At 35.8% G+C, this 22355-nt stretch overlaps 1 protein-coding gene across 1 annotated transcript; it reads right to left on the reverse strand.

Moving 5' to 3' along the window:
- Nucleotides 5294-7272, reverse strand: LOC109225694 (protein ASPARTIC PROTEASE IN GUARD CELL 1). The gene has a single exon (XM_019390446.1). It carries the CDS (start codon nt 7169-7171, stop codon nt 5705-5707), a length of 1467 nt encoding a protein of 488 aa, XP_019245991.1. The 5' UTR covers nt 7172-7272; the 3' UTR covers nt 5294-5704.

Raw genomic sequence — 22355 nt, forward strand, 5'->3', positions numbered from 1 at the left:
CTTGAAGATTTGAAGATAAACTTGAAGAACTCAAAAGGATTTTGAAGATAAGTACAAGAAAAATTCAAAGTAAAGTTTGAGGAAGTGAGAAGAAGACCTATTTAAGGGATTCACGGTGACGGTTTACAGGCACTGGTGGCCGACCGCCAACTGACACTCATTAATGATTTTGGGAACTATACCGACGGGACGTTTCGGTCACTTCCGTCGCTTACATCACGAGGATGACGTCATGACAGATCAATGTACAGACTTGAAGGCTCAATTCGTTTCTTCTCATTTAATTTTCAAGAAACGAGGGGACTATCTGTATACGGTTAAAATCGAGCCTGCCCGATTTTACTATTTGATCGAGACCAGAGAATTGCATCGAGGGTCAGCCTCGTAATGGATCATACCAAAGCACGAAGACAAGATACCGAGTTCGAGAATCGAGGTGCCTGTCGAGATCGAGGCCAGCAGCGATCGAGACCAAATATGGCAGACTTCGAGCAAGGCGCAATAACGGAAAAGCGAGATATCCGTGACCGGTCGAAGATCACAGCGCAAATCCCGGAAAAGATCAAATCAAGGGCGGTTGTTTAGGCTAATCATGGGATTTACTTTCATAATTAGAATTATACCATAGATAGGATTCCTCTACTATATAAAGAGGGTTCTATTCATTTTGTAAACACCTTACATTCACGCAGATCAAAGCAATACAATATTCTCTCTTTAATTCATACTCTCTTGTTCATCAGCTTGTTACATTTTAACTGTTCTTGCACAACTAGCTCGAGGGTATTCAAGCTCGAGGGCTGAATTCTGTCCAAACACTGGTTTGCCTTATATTATTTTTAATTTCTATTATTACTCTTTGCATTATCAATTGGTAATAGGCGAAATTACGTATCCTTAAAATCACATTATAAGTTTAATTATTACCCAATTTTAAGAGTGAATAATAATATAATAATTTTGTATATATAATAGACCGACACGATTTTACATTAATGCTTTTTGAGTTAACGAATTAAGAACAGTTGAAGGGGTTCAATGGAATATATATACCAAAAAAGTCGATAGGTGAGTTGTAATAAGTCGATATTTTTTTGGTTATTAAAAGTTTTTGTTAGTGTTAGTGCATTTTAATATTAAAATTATAATAATAAAGTGCATTATTTTTTGTGAGATAGTGGTAATTGGCAAGAAAGTGGTCATTATTTTGGTGTAACTCATGAAACTACTAATGCCATGATCTACTTATTACCCACTAAAACTTATATCTTGTAACCACCAACCCATGTTTTATTGTTTTATTATCCAACTATCTTATTATTTATTTCATGGAAGAGATTCTACTCCTATAAATAGTGGTGTTTCTTCCTTGTATTGTAGAGGAAAAAATATGGCAGTGAGAATGAGAAAAATGTTATGGTATACATGAAAAAGGTGTGGTTCCTATTGTGAAAAAGAAAGCTAAGAGAAGGATAACATCTAAGTCTCTAACTTATTCTCTAAAAAAGAGAATATTATTTTTGTTGAAGGAAGGTGTTCATTTTTTGTGGAGCTTTGGACTCAACAACTTGTCCAAAGTTTGTTCGAGTCATACGACGTTGTCGGGCTGTTGTATCCTGGAGGGGACAAGTCAAGAATATTACTGCTGGCCGGTGAAGATACTACCGCAGTGGGCTTGAATTACCTTAAAGAGAGCGAGATATCCGAGCCTTAGCCCGAAGAATATTTATTTATTTTTCTTCAGCTTATTTTTTAATTATAATTACTTGTAATTTCACCAACAGTTTTATATACCAAAAAATATATGCACATATAAAACAAAACCAAAAATCAGTATAGTAATTCAGATCCTTAAAAATCCAGCTATCTTCGTGTTGCAATTCTCTCTACAATTTATCCTAGATAAAGAAAAAACTAAGCAGATAGTAATATAATTTTGCCTGCATCATTGTCATTGATAAATAAAAGAAAAAGATAACAATCAGAACACGGACACTTAACAAACAACTAAGCACATAGCAATATAATTTTAGTAATTTAATAATATCATACTAGACGTGTATTGACCGGAACATGCAAATAACAAATTAAGCATTAAGAACAGTTTTTATTTATTTATTTATTCTGTCTGTATAGCTATTAGGTTACAAAGTAGTATTAATTGTGCATGGGGTCAGAGACATGTGGTTGGCTGCTGGCTAGGAATTTCCGCCGCCGAGGGAGGAAAAAACAATAGTATATGTGAGACACTAGGTCGGAGGTAGAGTATTATGTACAGATTAGAATAAGTTCAGTAATTTTTATATAAACTTTATATTTATATTTTAAATTTATTAAATATTTATAAGTATTTAATGTGAATATAACAGCTAAAATAAGTTACGAATTTGATGATGACAAATATAAAATCGATAAACTTTGTATGGCTATGAATTTGTTCATAACATTTCACACGTCAAGTCACAAGCAGTGGGGGAGGCAGGATCTTCACGAATGGGGTTCAAAAACTTTTTTTTTGTAGCTAGTGGGAATTGAACCCATGACCTTATGTAGATTTTGAACACCCTTGACCATTAAATTACACTTTTGGAATGTGTTAAAGGTATTCAAAACTTAATATATAGAGGTAAAAAACAGATTTTGCCTTATATATACAGTGTAATTTTTTGGCGAAGGGTGTTCACTCCCTAAATCCGTCTCTGGTCACAAGTTTTCGTGCAAATTTTTACTATGTGCCTCACAAAACTAATATTAGTAGCGTGAGGCTTTGTTTTGTTTCACAATAAAATAAAATTGACTTAAGATTTTGCGGATCCAAATGTGTTAGAATTGGGACCACTTTGTTGAGACACAAAATAATTTTTTTTGTCTCTGCCACGATCACATTCCTTTGTTTACAAAATCCTTTTCCTAGTGCACTTTCCGTCTACTTGACTAGTTATGAAATTCAAAATAATATAAAATGTACCAAAAAAATAAACACTGATTTACATTTTTTCTCGTTATATCAAAATTTAAACTCTTGAAATTGTAAAAGGGATAGAAATAATAATATTATTATTGATTGAGGTTTTATTGAGGTTTTCACTTTTCATGCTTTTTAAAATAAAAATGTCCAAATTAATTGCGCATACTTTGATTGTTTTACCGAATATCTGTTGTTTTCCACCAGAATAATTTCATGTGTTTTCCTCGTCTTTCATTTTATTCATTATCAATTGATCATAATCTTTCTAGCTTTTGATTTTTTTTTAACAACAGCAAACACATATTGATTATAGCAGTTTCATTTGTACTAGAAAAAAAATTAAAATTATTTTTGATCAAGCTTATCCTATTAAAAAGGCTTTTTCTCACACCATTTTACACTCACAAAATGTTTGACATTTCCTAGTTGTCTTTATTGCATTTTCCTTTTTTCAACTAGTAGTGTCTTTCTTACACGCTATTAACTGGTAAATTTTAGTAATGAAGAATTGGATTTCCTCTTTGAAAACAATATAGTATTAAAGTGAGTGGAGGTTTATATAGCAGTAAAAATCTCAAATGTGTAACTTGCCCATACTACTTGCCTATTAATATATACTGATTATGTGTAAAATATGTATATTAGACATTAATCTACAAAAATTATTTGTTTTACCGGCTATTATTTTTTAAAGAGACTTTTAATGTTGTTTTCACAAGTATTATAGGGAGAAATTAAAAAATAGCCAGATTTACCACTGGTCGTTGAAAAATAGCCAAGTTTCAAAAGTCATCGAAATTTAGCCACTTTAAATCTGAGCGAAAGCACAGTTCAAAATCCGGAAAAATACGCCCGCAAATTTTACGGGAGTTCCAGCATAAGTATGCTTGAACTCCCGCAAATTTTACGGGAGTTCTAGGATAACTATGCTGGAACTCCCGCAAATTTTACGGGAGTTCAAGCATAATTATGCTGGAACTCCCGCAAATTTTACCGGAGTTCCAGCAAGTATAATTGTCCAGTATAATATACTGGAGTTTGGAGCACTGGTGCTCCAGTCTCCCGCAAATTTTACAGGAGTTAGCAAAGTATACCGGTCCAGCATAATATGCTGGAGTTCGTACACAAATGCACCAGAACTCCCGTATATTATACTGGACCGGTCCCTGTTGCAGCAAAATAGTGGCTATTTTTCATTGACTTGATAAACGCTGGCTATTTTTCATTGACCAGTGTGAAAACTGGCTATACCATAATATTTCGCAAGGCGATCCAGTGAGCCCAAAAATCCAATTCATGCTCAGGGAAACCCAAAATTCCAATTCAGTCACTTTGTTATAGCTTGCCAGCTCTCCTTTTAATTTCTTCTATTTTTGTAAAAAAAAAAAAAAAAGAAAAAAAAAAAAGAGAGAGAGAGAGAGATTACTCTCTGTCTCGTTTGATGCAGCACAGTTTACTACTTTTATTGGAAAGGTTTTAAGTGACTTACAAATTGTGCTGACTCATATTTCGAACCCCTACATTAATTTTGGGACACAGAAAGTATAAGGAAATATTTGACCAATATTCTAATTTTCAATAATTATAATACTAAGATCAAGTTGTAAGGTCAAAATGTCACAGAAGTTTATGGCTTACTAATACCAGGAGAGATTGTCACACTCATTTCTAATTGTCCATTTTTTCCTTTTCCGGTTTTCCCTATCTCTATATAGTAGGAATTCTTTTTTAAAGAAAAAGTCGTGACGTCAAATATGGTAAAGGTAATCAACCAGCCTTAAGAAAAGCATCAAAATAAGCAAAACAAAGAAGACAAGTGCAACAAAGTTTGCATTAACTTCTTTCAAGGTTAAAAAACATAGCACCAACCAAATTAAAGTGAAAAAATCTCAGAAATAAAGTAACTCACTATATTTTATCCTTACTTGGGAGGTAGTTATCCATTCATATTATCCATTAAAAATGGGTTGGATAATAAACTTTTTAAAAACGGATTCAAATATGGATAATCAATAGATTACTAATGTGTTTAACTTTTACATTTGTAAAGCCTCAAAAAATTGAAGGTTCCACAAGTTTGAAAAATTAGGAATTCTCCCAAAATAATCATATTGAAGAAGTCATGGATAATACAGATATCCATATTATCTACTGGTTAAATTGTTTGGATCATATAATTTATTCATTTTTGGATTACCCATTTTCGATTCAATCCATATCCGACTCGACCCGACCGTCGTTTACCCCTAGTCACAACATATGACCGTGGAAAAAACAGTAACAACAAACAATATTAAGCATGATAATACGATAATCCAAGCAAAATAGATAACCAACAGCATGGATTCATTTTCCATATATCACGCATTAAAATTACTTAAAAGTCAATATTGAGCCACGTGTCCCACATGCACCGACCAGGTTATAAACTTTAACCATGATCCCTACTTCACCAAATCAAATCAACACTATTCACGTACTGTTATCAGCAGCTTCAAATTATCAAATTCACTATCTTTTTCGCTGATTGCCATTAATGCCCCTCACACTATCAATAAATTACTATACAGAAAACACAATACGGAAATTGCAATAATAACACACACCCCACCCTACTGAACAGGTCCCACTTCTTCACGTTACACTTCTTTCAAATGGGGCCGACCAGTCTAAAATCGAAAATAACTTTCTAACAAGGGGTAAAACAGGAAATAAATAAATTACGAGTACCTATTACTAGCATTTATTGGATGAGAATCCAATGATAGAGTTTTTCAGGTCGAAACTGACACGTGTCCCTTGCTGTTGAACATTACCGATAATTGACAGCGATGACGACGTTGGAGCAAAGGCGAAACAGAAAGTTCCCGACGAATCAACCGGTATTAGGTAATTTTTAGCCGGTAACGGTAACTCTTTCCCGTTAGAGAAATGAAACGACACCGTTGGAACTTCCACGCTTTTCATCGATTTCAAACCATAGCATGTATCGAATAACGCCACGCCGTTAGTTGACGGCAAGTGCCTCGTTCCTTTCACGAACTCGTCACGGAGCGTGTTGTACACGTCCGTCTGAAGCCTTGTCACCGCCGTTCCTGAATCGATAATCACGCCGCCGTCGCCGTTATCGCTCACTTTGAAAGCTGAAGGAGGAACTGAAAGCAAATTTCCGGCGACGCTTAGTCCCGTTAAATCCAGGTAATAGAATGTGTCGAGCTTCGAATTCCGGATTAACGGAGCAGTAACGGCGTCAGGCAATATCACTCCGCCAAACTCGAGAGTTGATGTCGAGTCCGAGTCACGATCCACGAGACAATAAGAGAAGGAAGAAGCATTAATTTGTGAAGGAAATGATAACGCGCCGCCGCCGAGACCTAACAATCCAGCGGCGCCGACGAATAAACCTTCGTTATTATGTCCACATCCGATAGCTACATTCTCAACCGCAGAAGAGCCTCCAAAGGTAACTCTCTCCGTCACAAAATCGCCGACAGTATACGAGCCATCGCCGTAGGAGACCTCATAAAGGCACGTGTCGTTCCTACATTCAGAAACATCAAGCGATTTACACTGTTGCGTTTCACAAGTGAGCGGCGAGAATGTAGAAGACGAAGCCGGCTCAAAAATCGGATCGGCTTGCTGGTAACAATCGGCGCAAGGCGCACATTGGATCCAGTTCACGTCACTTCCAGTGTCCAGCACCATGTAAACTTGACTCGGCGGATGACCGATGCCAATTCGTGAAAAATACTCGCCGCTTCCTTGACTCGTCCCTGAAATAATTGGCCCTTCCAATTCCTCGGCTTGAAACTCGACTTCAATCGGTTTAAGATCCGATTTAGTAATCCGTTGCACAACCAGATCTACACGAGTTTGAAGCGATTTGACTCGGGCTGAGTCACGTTCAAGTCGAGCTAGTGTAAGTGAGTTGTAATCTCTATGTGAAGTACCACGTACTGATACTCGAGAATGCAGTTGAAGACTCAGTGAAGATGACGATGACGTAGAAATGACATTCTCATCTTGCTTTAGTGCTTTTACAGCCTGAGACGAATCCACTGAGAAAGGGTTCAGGGTTTTTTGAATGGAGGAAGGAACGTTAAGGAATGTTGTTCTTGAGGCATCTGGAGTTGTACGTGAAAGAGCTGTGACGAATAAGAGAACAAGGAAGAAAATGGAGGAAGTGGAATTGGAAGCTGCCATTGTTGAAGGATGAGAGAAGGAAAGTGGAAAACAGAGTGTGACTGTGACTGTGGGACTGAGCTTGGATTTTATATATTACGAGGAAAGAGAAAATTGAGAGTAGATAATTTGAAATTATGTTATAAGCTTTTAAAGAAAGTCGCGTTGGACTTGTTGGAGGAGACAAAGAAGGGCAATATGGAGAAACAAGCTTTGAATGAGGTTAGCTTTGAAGGAGTTTATCAAGGTGATTATAAAGAAATTTCCTAATAAACTTTAATTGACAATTTATAAAAATTATAATAATTGCTCCCTCCATTCATTTTACTTGTCCATTATTCTAAAATTAGATTTTCACTTTCGCATGTTAAGAGAAAAATAGTTTATTTTTTCTGTTTTGGCTTTAGCATTAATTACTCATTCCAAATCATTTTCTAAATCCAATAAGACTATACACCAATTAATACGAGTATCATGGTAAATTACCCACTTTATTTATTATTCTTAAGAGTTATGCAAAGTCAATAGTGGACAAATAAAAGTGAATGGAGGGAGTAACATATTGACAACAACAACAACAGCCCAGTGAAATCTCACAGGTAGGATCTGGGGAGGGTACTGTGTACGCAGACCTTACCCTTACTCTGGAGGAGTAGAGAGCCTGTTTCTGGTAGACCCTCGGCACAAGAAGAAAAGAGGCAGTGTATCAGTAACAGCAAAGGAATCCATAAAGATAACACCAGCAACGCAATAACCAAAAAATAAAGAGCAAAGTAATAACACTAAGCAGTAACAAAGGTACAGTACTACAGACGAAAAGGAATAATATGTACACGGAGGGCCACTAAACATACTACATCCTAACCTACGACTCTAATGAAGTATTAAGAACACAATTGCAGTCACCAACAGCCTAAAACAAAACACTATCATACTAGCCTCCTATCTCCTAACCTACAATCCTAATGCTCGACCTCCACAACTTCCTATCAAGGGCCATGTCCTTGGAAATCTGTATCCGCACCATGTCCTGCGTAATCACCTCTCCTCAATATTTCTTAGGCCGCCCTCTACTTCTTCTCATACCCGTCAAGGCCAGCCGTTCACACCTCCTTACCGGTGCATCCAGGCTTCTCCTCCTCACGTGCCCGAACCATCTAAGCCTAGCTTCCCCGCAACTTGTTTTCCATGGGAGCCACGCTCACCTTCACCCGAATATCTTCATTCCTAATCTTATCCATCCTAGTGTGCCCGCACATCCATCTCAGCATCCTCATATCTGCAACTTTCATCTTTTGGGTATGTGAATTTTTGACTGGCCAAGATTCTACACCATACAACATGACCGGCCTAACCATCATAGATAATGTAAAAAAAATTTGTAGTATCGATATAATGTTTATGAAATAACTTAAATCCCTTAGGAGTCATTTGATTACTGGGATAAGAATATTAGTCCTGATACAAACTTTGAAATTATAGTTATCTCATCTTTGGTTGTGGGTATTAACTAATACTGATATTAATTTTACTAAATGATGGTATTAACTATCCCAGGTAAGAGGTGAGATAGATAATCCATGGAATATTCTAAAATTATTTTCTCATGGGATATCCCAGAACTTTAGGGTCCATTTGGTTCAAGGGGTTAGTTGGTATCCCGATATAAATTTTGAGATTAAATGTATCTTGTATTTGATTGGAGTATTGACTAAATTCAGGATTATTTTTATACCAAATCTTTTATATAACTCATTCCATATAAAAGGTGAGATTGATTATCCAAGTTATAATTGGGATATCCTGATTTTGAACCAAATAATTCAGTACTATTTTAATGTTGTTCTTAAGCATAATGAACAGATTAAGCTTTTCATTGCATGTTTTATCGTGTCTTGCATTAAAGAGGAAGGTAAAGGGGTTTAATCAAAGAAATTAATGCGTTGTACTTTGGTAGTTGTTATAGCTTATGAATCTTTATTGACCATTAATTGGATTGTCGTTTAACAACTCATTAATCATGTCTTACTATTCGATAACAATGTCATTTCGCCAGCCATGTCCTCAGTTTAGTAATCAAAATGTAACAATTCTTCTAGTTAAGTATGTAAAAAAGTTGATTAGGGAATAGTGTTGTTGGACTAAGGTAAAACAATTTAGCCACCTTTTACTCCACCACAAAAGGATGGAATTTCAAGTATATTTCTTTATTAAGAGGATTTTGGGCAAGTGGGGTTGGTTTGATTTAGCTGAGCATATTAAGGCGGATTGATGAATGAAATGGGGCCAAAATGTAGGAGATTTTGGAGGTCAAAAGATAGCACATTGGAATGATGGAAATTATCAAAGTGGTGAAGCTGAAGCAAAGGTCATGGCCTTTTGTTGGTAACCTAAGCATAATTTTTGTAGACCTAAAGAGGAGAAATGATACTAGATTGAAGGGCAGCTCGGTGCACGAAGCATACTGTATATATATGACGTTCAAGTAATGATCGCATTTCAAAGAGTATGATGTAACATTAATGGCTGCTTTATTTTGCTCTAAGATGCCATTAAAGGATGCGGTGATTATTTGAAATTTTAAGATTTTGAGTTCGAGTTTTAAATATATAAATATTCATTGATAAGAAGCATTTTATTCTTAGTGAACCTAATTGGCATGAATTCGAATTTAATCAGATACCAACTGATTAAAAAAAGAAAAAGAGTAAAAATGATGTGATTTAGCTTTTTAGACTTTGCGGTGATTATTTTGTCAATGTGATAGTGATTTTCATTGTCTAACGAATTTTATGTTGTGTGATGATTAGTCAAAGAGTTTAAGTGATCAACTTTTTTGACGTGAGGTTTCTCATGTCTTCCTCCATAAGATTGTATTTGCATTTACATACACAATGATATAATATAGAACTTATTACAAATGATGAGCACACATTAAACTATCTTAATTGGTCTCTTCTTTTCATTATAGAAAAATAAACGTGATTGGAGGAGAAACTTTTGACAATAATACCAACTTTGACATTAAAAAGAAAAGAAAAAAAAAGCGCTACGTGAAGAAAAAGTGAAATTATACTCTAACCAAAACTATCAAATTTTTAGTCTAACTTTAAACTTTGACATTCTTCTCCTATCAATTTATATAGTTCAACCATTGAACGCGTGATTTTATATGTAAACATAAGAAACTAATATTAGTATATATTGGAATTTTTTTTTTGGTTCTCATCCGGTGTCCATTACCTACATTGGGCCCGACTAAATCCGGATTCGCGCCGGGAAGTCCCACATTGGGGGGTAAAGCGCTCCCTAACAAAGGCGACTCCCTATCCAGGGGCTCGAACCCGAAACCTATGGTTAAGGATGAAGGAGTACTTACCACTCCACCACAACCCTTGTTGGTTATATTGGAAATTTGACTCTAGCTTAAAGCACATGTTATACCAACTCTTTTTTATAAGTACCTATCAGGAATTATAAGTGTTGTATAAATATTTTCCAACAAAAGTAACAACTTAAATAAACATGCTGGTAAGGCACACAAATTTCAATTTTTTTAACAATCCATTTCACTAATTTCATATTAAACTTACAATAATATCACTAGTTAATTTTATCATTGGTCACGCCCAACTATGTCTTATAAAAAGGACTAAGCGGTCGCTGCAAATATAATCCGGTTTACAAGTCCGGAGTCGAATCCCACAGAGAACTAAGGTTTAGCTACAGTTGTTCACTATCACCGAGAAGACAAGCTTGAACAATTCCTAACTTATAGATATTAAGATTCTTGTGTTTAACTACTTAACTAACAAATTAAAATAGTAAATTAACAACTAACGATACTGAGGGTTCGAGAAAAGATTAAGGAGATCTAGAGTTATGATTTCCCCTATTGTCGGTATCCTTCCCGCTATGTCTTCTATAATTTTGCCTAAGTATTCTCTACCGATCATGAGCACTCTTATTACCGTAAATCTCTCCCGAGTAATTACGACAATTTACTAGACGCGCTCTCCCGAGCTACGCTAGCTGGCTTTTAATACAGCTCACTTCAGATCGCACCCAAGGCTTCGTTATCCCTAATCCCGCCTTTAAACCCTCGGTTGTTGATCCCTCATATACTCTGGGAGTGGTGTTGTTCAACAACTACCTAAATATGCACTCTCTCCCGAGTTATGCATACTAAATAGGCACAGCTAATTGAGAGCTCTTCAATCAACCATAATATAAACGTAGTTGAACAAATAGAGAAAAGCTATGTCTCAATTATATAAAAACATAACAAGAATTTATCCTACAAAAGGTTCTATCAAAACTCTAGATAACAAATTAGCTATTCATAATAGTATGTAAAACTACAATACTAAAAGTCATAACCAACAATGAAAAATAGGAAGATGAAGGAAAAAACTCGTAGAAGAATTCTCCGCCTTCCTCCCAATGTGTTCTTGCCTCCAAGGGTGTTGTCTAACCCTAAAGTAGTGTCTCCTCGCCTCCTTAGGTCTAATTTTGTGTCCAAAATATGTCCCCCTCTTTGTTCTTGGCCGGCCTCCTTTGTTTAATATAGGGTTTAGGACTTAAAATCCCATGTTTTGCACTTTAGTCCCTGAAATTTTCGCTTCCTGCCGCGGTTTTGCCGCGGTCGCGGTGGAATCGCGGCCAAACATGCCCTCTGATTCTTCAGTTGTCCGCGACCATCTTCTACCGCGGTTCTGCCGTGGTCGCGGCAAAACCGCAATTTTTCACCCTATTCCGTTTGGAATTTGGAAAAACGTAAAACAGTAAAATTGTAGTCCTTTGAGTTAGCTTTCCAACCATATATTGTGGAGCCCAAATGGAGTTCTGAGCAAAAAGTTATGTCTACTTTACTAGACAGTGCGCAATATGCCTCCTCAAGTCTTCGTTCGCACTTAATTATCAAATTTGACCCCCGAACACGATCCGGCTTAATTCCTTGAGCTTTTACTCAGACTTCAAAGCTTCAAATCACTTAAATTCATTCCATAACGTCTATATAGCTCGGAATCACACCTACAAGGCATAAAACACACAATTAGTGCAAAACACTAGCGATTAAAGCGCAAACTCAATTAAAGTGCAGTAAATTTGAGTGTAATAAGCGACTAAAATGTGCAATTATAGCCTATCATCAACACCCCACACTTAAACCATTGCTCGTCCTCGAGCAATCAAACTACACTTTTTTTTATAGACATGACCTTTTTAAACAATTCTCCTCACTCATCACACCAAGAGTATTTAAAATAGACTAAGCACAAAAGCGTAACATCTTCACCTCAAGATTTGACTCACAAGTACCACACGTTATTCACAACTCACCCACTTACTCTAATATAGAGGTGACTGACATTACCTTTCCTTCATGAATCAAGTGCCCTCACACAACAAAAGAGAGTAGTTCCACACAATAAAATTTAAGAACACTTAGGAACTCAAGATAGAAAGAATTCACTCACTCTCAGAAATAACATTCATATGCCACAAAAGATGCACCATAAGCTTGCTCGTAGTGTACTACTCCACTAATCGAGCTCATTCAATCTTGGATCAATTAGGACTTTATTTGGTTGTAATATAGGCTACAGGACGGGTAGGATACATTTAGATATAAGGGTGACTACACCTCCCTAAGCACTTTAATACATATACTTTAACATTCAAACCCCATACTTATGTCAAACCAAACTCCACCTTCACATCAATGTATATTACCTCATACTTCTTTAAGCACACTTACATCAAGAGCCACCACTTATCAAGGATTTTTTTTTTAACAATAATCCAGCTATTTTTTTTTAATTCAAGTGGCTTTTACTTTTTCAAAACAGTGCACCTTTCTCCTTATTTCATTAGTTCCACTCAAAAGCCAAACCAACCACCCCACACTTTAACTTTTACAAAGTTCATAATAATTCACGTGCTCATGAGAGGTTACAATGGTTCAAATAGATAGTTAATTCGAACAAATGGGTAAGGCTTGTAATGTGGTTGCCAAAGAAACAGGATTACAGGCTCAAAGGGGTTAACTACGATACATAATAATTAGGCGGGTAAAATATACATATCTGGCTCAACAAAGAAATGCCTATATCACTTCCTAGACTGAATAAAACTACTATTTCGCTTTGCAAACACACGGGGCAAGTTCTAGGCATCAAATGCAATGCACATAATATCACAAAACCTTACACACACATGGCACATAACTCACTCAGGATTGGATTCATCAAGACACCCTAGTCAGAGCAGTTAAGCAAATTTAAGATCATACAATTTAAGGTACTTATACAAGAGTCAAAAACTGAGCCTAAGCGTCACAGCCAAAGTACTCACTATTCTCAAGGCATAACAAAGTCAAGAGATATTGCTTCAATTCAAAACTCAACACAATGACTCCTATTCCTAAAAAAAAAATTAACTACACCCGGTTCAAACAAAACCCTTGGAAAAGAACCGCGACACAAAGAAAAACCAAGGGGAAATTGCTACACTACCTAACAAAACAAAAAATCTTTTTGGTATTTTCTTTAGACTTACTTCCCTCAAGAAAACTGTCTAGAAGATCCGTCGTCGGGAAAAGTCCAATCTTTTAAAAAAAACAAACACAGCTAAAGTAGCATGAAAAACCACCCAGACAATCTCCTCACCCCACACTTAAAATTGTGCATTGTCCCCAATGCACATCCATACATACAAGAAGGTAAAAGAAACTCCCTGGTAGGCCAAAGGCCGAAGCACTAGCAGTTCATGGGGTACTCAGACTTCTCCCAAGCTTGGTCCTTCGTGTGGGTACCTCACACGTAGTTCCAATCATTTGGTTTGCTGTTGCATCCTTCCAATACCTTTGCTTTCCATGCTCCTAGAAAATAAAAAAATTGACACTACAAAAATAATACAATTAAAAAAATAAAAAAAATAAATAAAAGAAAGCAATAAAGTTGGGTTGCCTCCCAACAAGCGCTTGATTTAACGTCGCGGCACGACGTGAATCACTTTCTGCCTCCACTTTGAACTTATGAATCGGACCCCAAGTTTTGATTCTGCTCTATGATCATGCTCCTGGGGTGGTGGAACGAATCTGGCTGGCCCAATAAAATAATGTAGTATTCTGCACTTCTTGGCCTTTAGATGAGGTGTGTAATCCCGATTTTCTGGCAAGAAGAATTCCAGAATGTAAGCACTTTGTTCCTCATTCATTGACTCCTCAAATGGCTCGGACGACTCTATTTCCATATCATCATCTAAACACAATGTGGAAAAATGCTTGGAGTGAGGACCAATGCGCTCAACTACATGAACATTGGGACTATCTACATTCTCAACACTAATGACAATAGAGTCAACTAAATATGTATCCTCAATATCCTTGGTTGACTCTAGTATCTCTTCTACAACATCGACATCCTCAAAATCTAGTGTGATTGATTGTTGGTGTTCTACTCTAGCCTCCTCCTCTAGCTCATCAATTTCTGTATCTAATTCACGCTCTTCTTGGATACTATTCACAATATTGGCTTGTTGAGCATTAAAAACTTCAACCAGTTGACTCATGTGAACTTTCAAGTTGTGAATAGTTTCCTCCTGCCTTTCTATCCGCAGTAGTAATTTACTCTGTTGTTCCAAAATGCACTTTAACATATCTTCGAGCTTCTTTAGGTCAGCTTCCCTAGGTTCTTTGTTCCTATTAACTTCATCAGAAAAAGAAGAACCATGGGGAAGGTAAGAAATATAAGCACAACTGTGAAAGTGACCATCTTGACCACCACACATATCACACACATTCCACACATAAAATTGAGTTGGTGCACAAAACTCGCTCTCAGGAATATTTTGATAATTTTGCCCTGGGTGGTTTCCTTCACAATATGCATAAGGAGGATCAAAAGTAGAATTACCAACAACAAAATTCTCATAATTCCATGATGTCATGTTTCTCAAATAAACAAATAAAACTAAAATAAAAAAAATAAAAAAAAACAAATAATAAAATAAAAGTTCAAACTTGAAACCTAGCAATATGTACACCTACAACTACACCATTAGTTCCCCGGCAACGGCGCCAAAATTTGATCACGCCCAACTATGCCTTATAAAAAGGACTAAGCGGTCGCTGCAAATATAATCCGGTTTACAAGTCCGGAGTCGAATCCCACAGAGAACTAAGGTTTAGCTACAGTTGTTCACTATCACCGAGAAGACAAGCTTGAACAATTCCTAACTTATAGATATTAAGATTCTTGTGTTTAACTACTTAACTAACAAATTAAAATAGTAAATTAACAACTAACGATACTGAGGGTTCGAGAAAAGATTAAGGAGATCTAGAGTTATGATTTTCCCTATTGTCGGAATCCTTCCCGCTATGTCTTCTATAATTTCGCCTAAGTATTCTCTACCGATCATGAGCACTCTTATTACCGTAAATCTCTCCCGAGTAATTACGACAATTTACTAGACACGCTCTCCCGAGCTACGCTAGCTGGCTTTTAATACAGCTCACTTCAGATCGCACCCAAGGCTTCGTTATCCCTAATCCCGCCTTTAAACCCTCGGTTGTTGATCCCTCATATACTCTGGGAGTGGTGTTGTTCAACAACTACCTAAATATGCACTCTCTCCCGAGTTATGCATACTAAATAGGCACAGCTAATTGAGAGCTCTTCAATCAACCAGAATATAAACGTAGTTGAACAAATAGAGAAAAGTTATGGCTCAATTATATAAAAACATAACAAGAATTTATCCTACAAAGGGTTCTATCAAAACTCTAGATAACAAATTAGCTATTCATAATAGTATGTAAAACTACAATACTAAAAGTCATAACCAACAATGAAAAAAATAGGAAGAGGAAGGAAAAAACTCGCAGAAGAATTCCCCGCCTTGCTCCCAATGTGTTCTTGCCTCCAAGGGTGTTGTCTAACCCTAAAGTAGTGTCTCTCCGCCTCCTTAGGTCTAATTTGTGTCCAAAATATGTCCCCTTCTTGTTCTTGGCCGGCCTCCTTTGTTTAATATAGGGTTTAGGACTTAAAATCCCATGTTTTGCACTTTAGTCCCTGAAATTTTCGCTTCCTGCCGCGGTTTTGCCGCGGTCGCGGTGGAACTGCGGCCAAACATGCCCTCTGATTCTTCAGTTGTCCGCGACCATCTTCTACCGCGGTCGCGGAAAAATCGCGGTTTTTCACCCTGTTCTGTTTGAAATTTGGAAAAACGTAAAACATGAAAGTTGTAGCCCTTTGAGTTAGCTTTCCAACCATATATTGTAGAGCCCAAATGGAGTTCTGAGCAAAAAGTTATGTCTATTTTACTAGACAGTGCACAATATGCCTCCTCAAGTCTTCGTTCGTACTTAATTATCAAATTTGACCCCCGAACACGATCCCGGCTTAATTCCTTGAGCTTTTACTCAGACTTCAAAGTTTCAAATCACTTAAATTCATTCCATAACATCTATATAGCTCGGAATCACACCTACAAGGCATAAAATACACAATTAGTGCAAAACACTAGCGATTAAAGCGCAAACTCAATTAAAGTGCAGTAAATTCGAGTGTAATAAGCGACTAAAATATGCAATTATAGCCTATCATCAATTATTGCAACTTAAACTCTAGGATTATCTATCCTATTGCTATTTTTTTTATAACTTAACTCACAAAGTCATTTTTACCTTTTTTGTGGCAAACCTTTATCCATGGACCGCATAATTTAAAGGGTGCACTTGAATATGTTTTCTTACAATATCTTATTCTTGTGGAAAAAACACTATCTCTTGGCCTCTTGAAGTTGATCAGTGAAACTGGATGTTCTTCCCTCTTTTTCCAAGTTTTCCTATATTTCTTTCTTTTTTTTAAAAATCCAAAGAAGAAAAGAAAAGATAAAGCTATTACCAAAACTCCTCATTCAACGTGCTTTAGTATATCTGAATAATAAACTTTGAAAAGTAAAGGCAATCCCTTCTGTCAATGTTCCCAAGAATCTTTGGGGTTCTGTTTCTATAAGTAACACTTTGCTCCATCGATTAAAAAATAAATTATCCATCTATATTAAGTATTCACTAAAAAAATAGCTGAATAATGAACTTTTTAAAAACGGATCAAATATGAATAAGAACCATATTATTCACTTCGAAAGTGGATAACCAATGGATAGCCAATGGGTTTAACTTTTACATATGTAAAAAGTCTCAAATTGGGAGTTCATCAAATTTGGGAGACTAGGAATTCTCCCAAAAGTGATACGTATTATTCAAAAAGCCATGGATAATATGGATATTCATTATACGTCGGTTAGCTCATTTTCTATCTGTATTAAATATGAGTCGGATCGGATAACTTATCCGTTTTTTTTTTTTTTTTGCATTACTCGTTTTAGACATGTCCCATATCCGACCCGACCTGCCCGTTTGTCACCCCTAATCACCACTAAAATTTGTGGTGGTAGGGATAGAATTCTACTATTTTTAATCAGAGGTCTCAATTTCAAGCTTTAAGAATGCAAAAAACCCTCTTTTGGGAGCGCTTCTCCAGCCCCTTTAATCGACATTAGGCGGTGAAAATTCAAATTAATCGGGACATCAGAATAAGCACCGAACACCAAGCGGAAAACAAATTGGTCCCTTTGCTTTTTTTTCTTTTTTTTCGTTTTCAACAGACATTGTTTGACTCTAGTTTAAATTGCAATTTTAAATGTTAATATTTTGAAATGAAAGTTAACTATTAGAATGTAGTATAATCCATGTAGCTTAAATTCATTTTTTTTCGTTTTCTTCAAATGAAGTTTATCAATGTTTTGGCGGACTGCGAAATACTTTGGTCCCTTTGGGCCGTCGAGGTTTAGTGTTTACTAACGCCATTATTGAAGATATAGCCAAAGTCTATCTCATCCTCACTTCTTTTCTTGTTTATCCTTTAGCCTCTTATTTTCTATTGGACCATACACACTCTCCTCTCTTTTCCTCTATTTGCTTATCCTCCTTTATACATTGAGTTGGTCACTGCTCAATGGCTAATGCAACATCTTTACCATGGAAAAAAAGAGAGAGAAAGAAGCAAATGCCCTCTCTTATAGGCAAAGGCAGAACCAGAAATAAAAATTTATGGTTTCTCAACTTGTCACCAAATCGTAGCTTGTTTTAGTTACTGATTTTATAATAATACAAATATATATTTTTAAGCAAACGCTAATGAATTCGTCCAAACTGTAGCTAATACTCTAGTTCCGTCCCTACTTATAGGGCATTTAATCTATTACCAAATTGCCTCTTTTACACGCTAAAGTCAATCTATTTGTGCTGTTGATTTATGAAAGCTTTTATAGCCAACCTCTGAGGCTTATTTAATTTCTGTAACTAAATAAAGGACCAAATGGATTTGCAATCATGATATATAACACTTCAGGCTGATCTAAACATTTAGCGGGATTTGCATCTACACCCAATTTTGAGGTCATTTCAACTTATACCTGCTTTGCTAAAAAAATTGCAAGCGTACCCACTTTTTGGGTAACTTCAGACATACTGGTCCTGAAATAGCAAGAATTTATGTCTGAAGTTTGAACTTTAGAATTTTTTTGCCTGAAGTGTGACCTTATCAAAGTAAAACTTCAGATATTTTCATTTGAAATTTGGCCTGACTTGCAAAAGTAATCAAAAAAACTTCAGTTCGTAGTGCAAAATTCAGACAGACAAATTAGTCTGAAGTTCTTTAGTTTGTAGTGCAAACTTCAGACAAATTAGTCTGAAGTTCTTTAGTTTGTAGTGTAAACTTCAGACAAAATCAAAAATTTGTCTGAAGTTCTTCATTTTCTTTATTATTATCCCCCTTTGCCATTTGCAAACAAACGACCCTTCAAAAGTTTCAAGAACACGGACAAAAGGAGATTTGTACAATTGATGAGACAAACAAATGGTAAAAGAATTTAACTGGAGATGTCATTTCTCTCTTTCTAATTGTTTGCACCAGAATAACATTGCTGAAAAAGAGAAAGAGAAGGAGAATCTACAGATGCAAACAGGAAAACTTCAAGGCTAGTGCTATGACTACAACTATTTGCAAGAGACAGAAACCCTCTTGGTACAGCATCAAACATCACTTTCTCTGAATGAATAGGTAATAAGGTGCACCCATGAATCACGATTTGAATGTTTCATGTTTTATCTTGAACCTGTGACAAGAAATGAAAATGACCAAATATGGAGCGCATAGGAGAAGAAGCGGAGGCAGCGACGGGTCTGAAGTTGTCATAATTAGGGTATAGGTTAAATGAGGGCAACCAAATAGGGCGCCCCATGCAATTTTTACAAACATTTAATTGGAATTTTTACCTTCTAGAGCAAAGGTTAACACCTTATTTATTTTAAATAAATACTATTTAAAAAAATATATTCTATAGATACCTTTTAATGTTTATAGCAAAATATCTAATTTTGGTTACCTCCTACCCCTAAGCCACTAAATACGCTATTTAGTTACACTATTTTCTTTCTCTCTCTACTTTGATACATGCCATTTTCTTCCCCCATTCCCTAAAAACACGATGCTCAATAAGAGAACAATCAGTCGAGGTGACGATGATAGAAGAGTCGAGGAGGAAAGATGAGTGTTGGGGGGTGGGAAGGGGCAAATATTCCAGAAATTGCTAGAAACATCGTCTTGTCTCTTCGCCATTTCTCTTATCTTCATCTCTTTTTACTAATACCTTCAATCAAATACCAACCCTTCAGTACAAGAGTCGGAAATGAAGTATTCTTCAGCGACAAAAGTGCAGATCGCAAATTGCAACTGAAATGCCATGGACAGTACAGACACTGACATGACGGAGGCGGAGTCCACGGCGGCGCCACCGCAACCTCCACCGTCACAACTGTATTCCAGTTCGGGCCAACACGACGTCGTTAGAGGCATGCTCACTAATGCTCGCCAGCTTATCGATCAACTGCATTTCATTGCTCGACGGCGGATTCGCCGGAAATTAGGGTTTGTTCTTGAACAAAGACAACGGAGTTTGGGGCTGAGCAACTTGATTTTTTGTTAATATATTTCAATGTATTTTCAACGTATCGCGTTGTTTTTTCATGTATTTTATTGTATTCATTGTCTTTTTTTTCATTGTAATTCATTGTATCTCGCTGTATTCCATGTATTTCATTGTATTCACTGTCTTTTTTTTTCATTGTATTTCAATGTATCCCGTTGTATTCTATGTATTTCATTGTATTCACTGTCTCGCTATATGCCATGAATGTATTCATATGTTTTTTTAAATAATATAATTTATGTATTCAGATGTATTATATAATTTCTCTGAAGATTGCTATGTTTTTGGGGTATTTTTCGACTGAGAATCTTTTTTATAACCTGAAATACAAATTTTGTGTGTTATAATTGAGTTTGTTGAGTTATATTAGGAGTCTATTATGTTAATTGATACACTTTCCGTTTAAAAACAGTGTAATCCCATGTTTCACGCCGTGAATACAGTCGAATACAATAATCTATCCACTTGTAACCCCATGTTTCACGCCATGAATACAGTCGAATACAACAACTGATTAGCTGGACTTCCCTGATTCACGCCTATTTTTGCTATTGTATTCATAAATACAGTAGCTTAAATACATCTAATACATGTTATAACAACAGAAAACGTATCTACAATCCGTAAAATAGTAAATAGTATCTATAAATAGCTACTACCACTAAAAGATAGTGCTTTATGAAAATTTCTCTTTAATATTTGGCCAAATCAATTGATATATTTTAGATTTGAAACAGCAGCCCACAAAGGATAAATACTTTTGGTTTAAACTACTAACACACTAACTAATGTAATAATAACGTAAATAGCCGCCCATACAGCTCCTTAAACTAAAATTAGCCGGTAAATATATATATAATATATATATATATATATATATATATATATATATATATATATATATATATATATAAATTTTTTAATATATATACAATCGTATATAATTAGTGTATAATTTATGTATACCGACTAGAAAAAATAAACAATAAATTCGACAGACTATTTGGGTAAAGACCTCCGATATCCAGCCCAACAGTCATTTACATGCTGCGAGTCCATGTAAATGCAAAAGAAAGATCTATGACTATCTCTCGAATGCTTTGCAGATTACAAAAAATTTGTCTAATCCAATCAGAAAAAGAAAATGAGAAAAAAAAGATAATTTTCACACCTAGGATATTTGAAATTATAAGAACCACAATTTACTGAAAATCATAGAAAATGAGAAGTTCCTCTTGTCGAGAAACAATTTATTTTCGAATCATTTTATATAACAATATTTGCTCAAGTTTAAAATTGCTTTAGAGTTAGAAGCTTCGTCAAAAGTAAGGAAGATGAGTTCACTTAATTTTGTAGATAAAACTCGTTCCATATTTTACTTACGAGCTCGTATAGTATCCGCCCTTATATGTGAAGGGGATTTGAGGGTAAGTATCCTACTTGTATGTTAGGTGTTCTTTTACGAAGAATTAACCCGATTAGCCGCTCATGTTATCGCTTAAACTAAAATTAGCCGACGAAGGTATAACATATGTACGAGTTACTATGTTTAATATGTATATAATCGTGTATAATCAATGTATAATCTATGTATATGACTAGAAAAAATAAACAATAAATACGACTTGCTACTTGTCTAAGTAGCCAAAAGATCCCTTCTTTTATTAGAACATACTAATTTGGACCACTTGGCACTTTATTTATATTGAAAATATCATCCTACACTACCAGACCTAAAAAACGGTAAAATATCATGATATAGCCAGTTTTCACACTGGTCAATGAAAAATAGCCAGCGTTTATCAAGTCAATGAAAAATAGCCACTATTTTGCTGCAACAGGGACCGGTTCAGTATAATATACGGGAGTTCTGGTGCATTTGTGTACGAACTCCAGCATATTATGCTGGACCGGTATACTTTGCTAACTCCTGTAAAATTTGCGGGAGACTGGAGCACCAGTGCTCCAAACTCCAGTATATTATACTGGACAATTATACTTGCTGGAACTCCCGTAAAATTTGCGGGAGTTCCAGCATAATTATGCTTGAACTCCCGTAAAATTTGCGGGAGTTCCTAGCTATAGTTATCCTGACTCCGTAATTTACGGAGTTCAAGTCATACTATTGACTGAACTCCGTTAA

The sequence above is a fragment of the Nicotiana attenuata genome, chromosome 5, assembly GCF_001879085.1.
Source record: "Nicotiana attenuata strain UT chromosome 5, NIATTr2, whole genome shotgun sequence".
NCBI classification, from domain to species: domain Eukaryota; kingdom Viridiplantae; phylum Streptophyta; class Magnoliopsida; order Solanales; family Solanaceae; genus Nicotiana; species Nicotiana attenuata.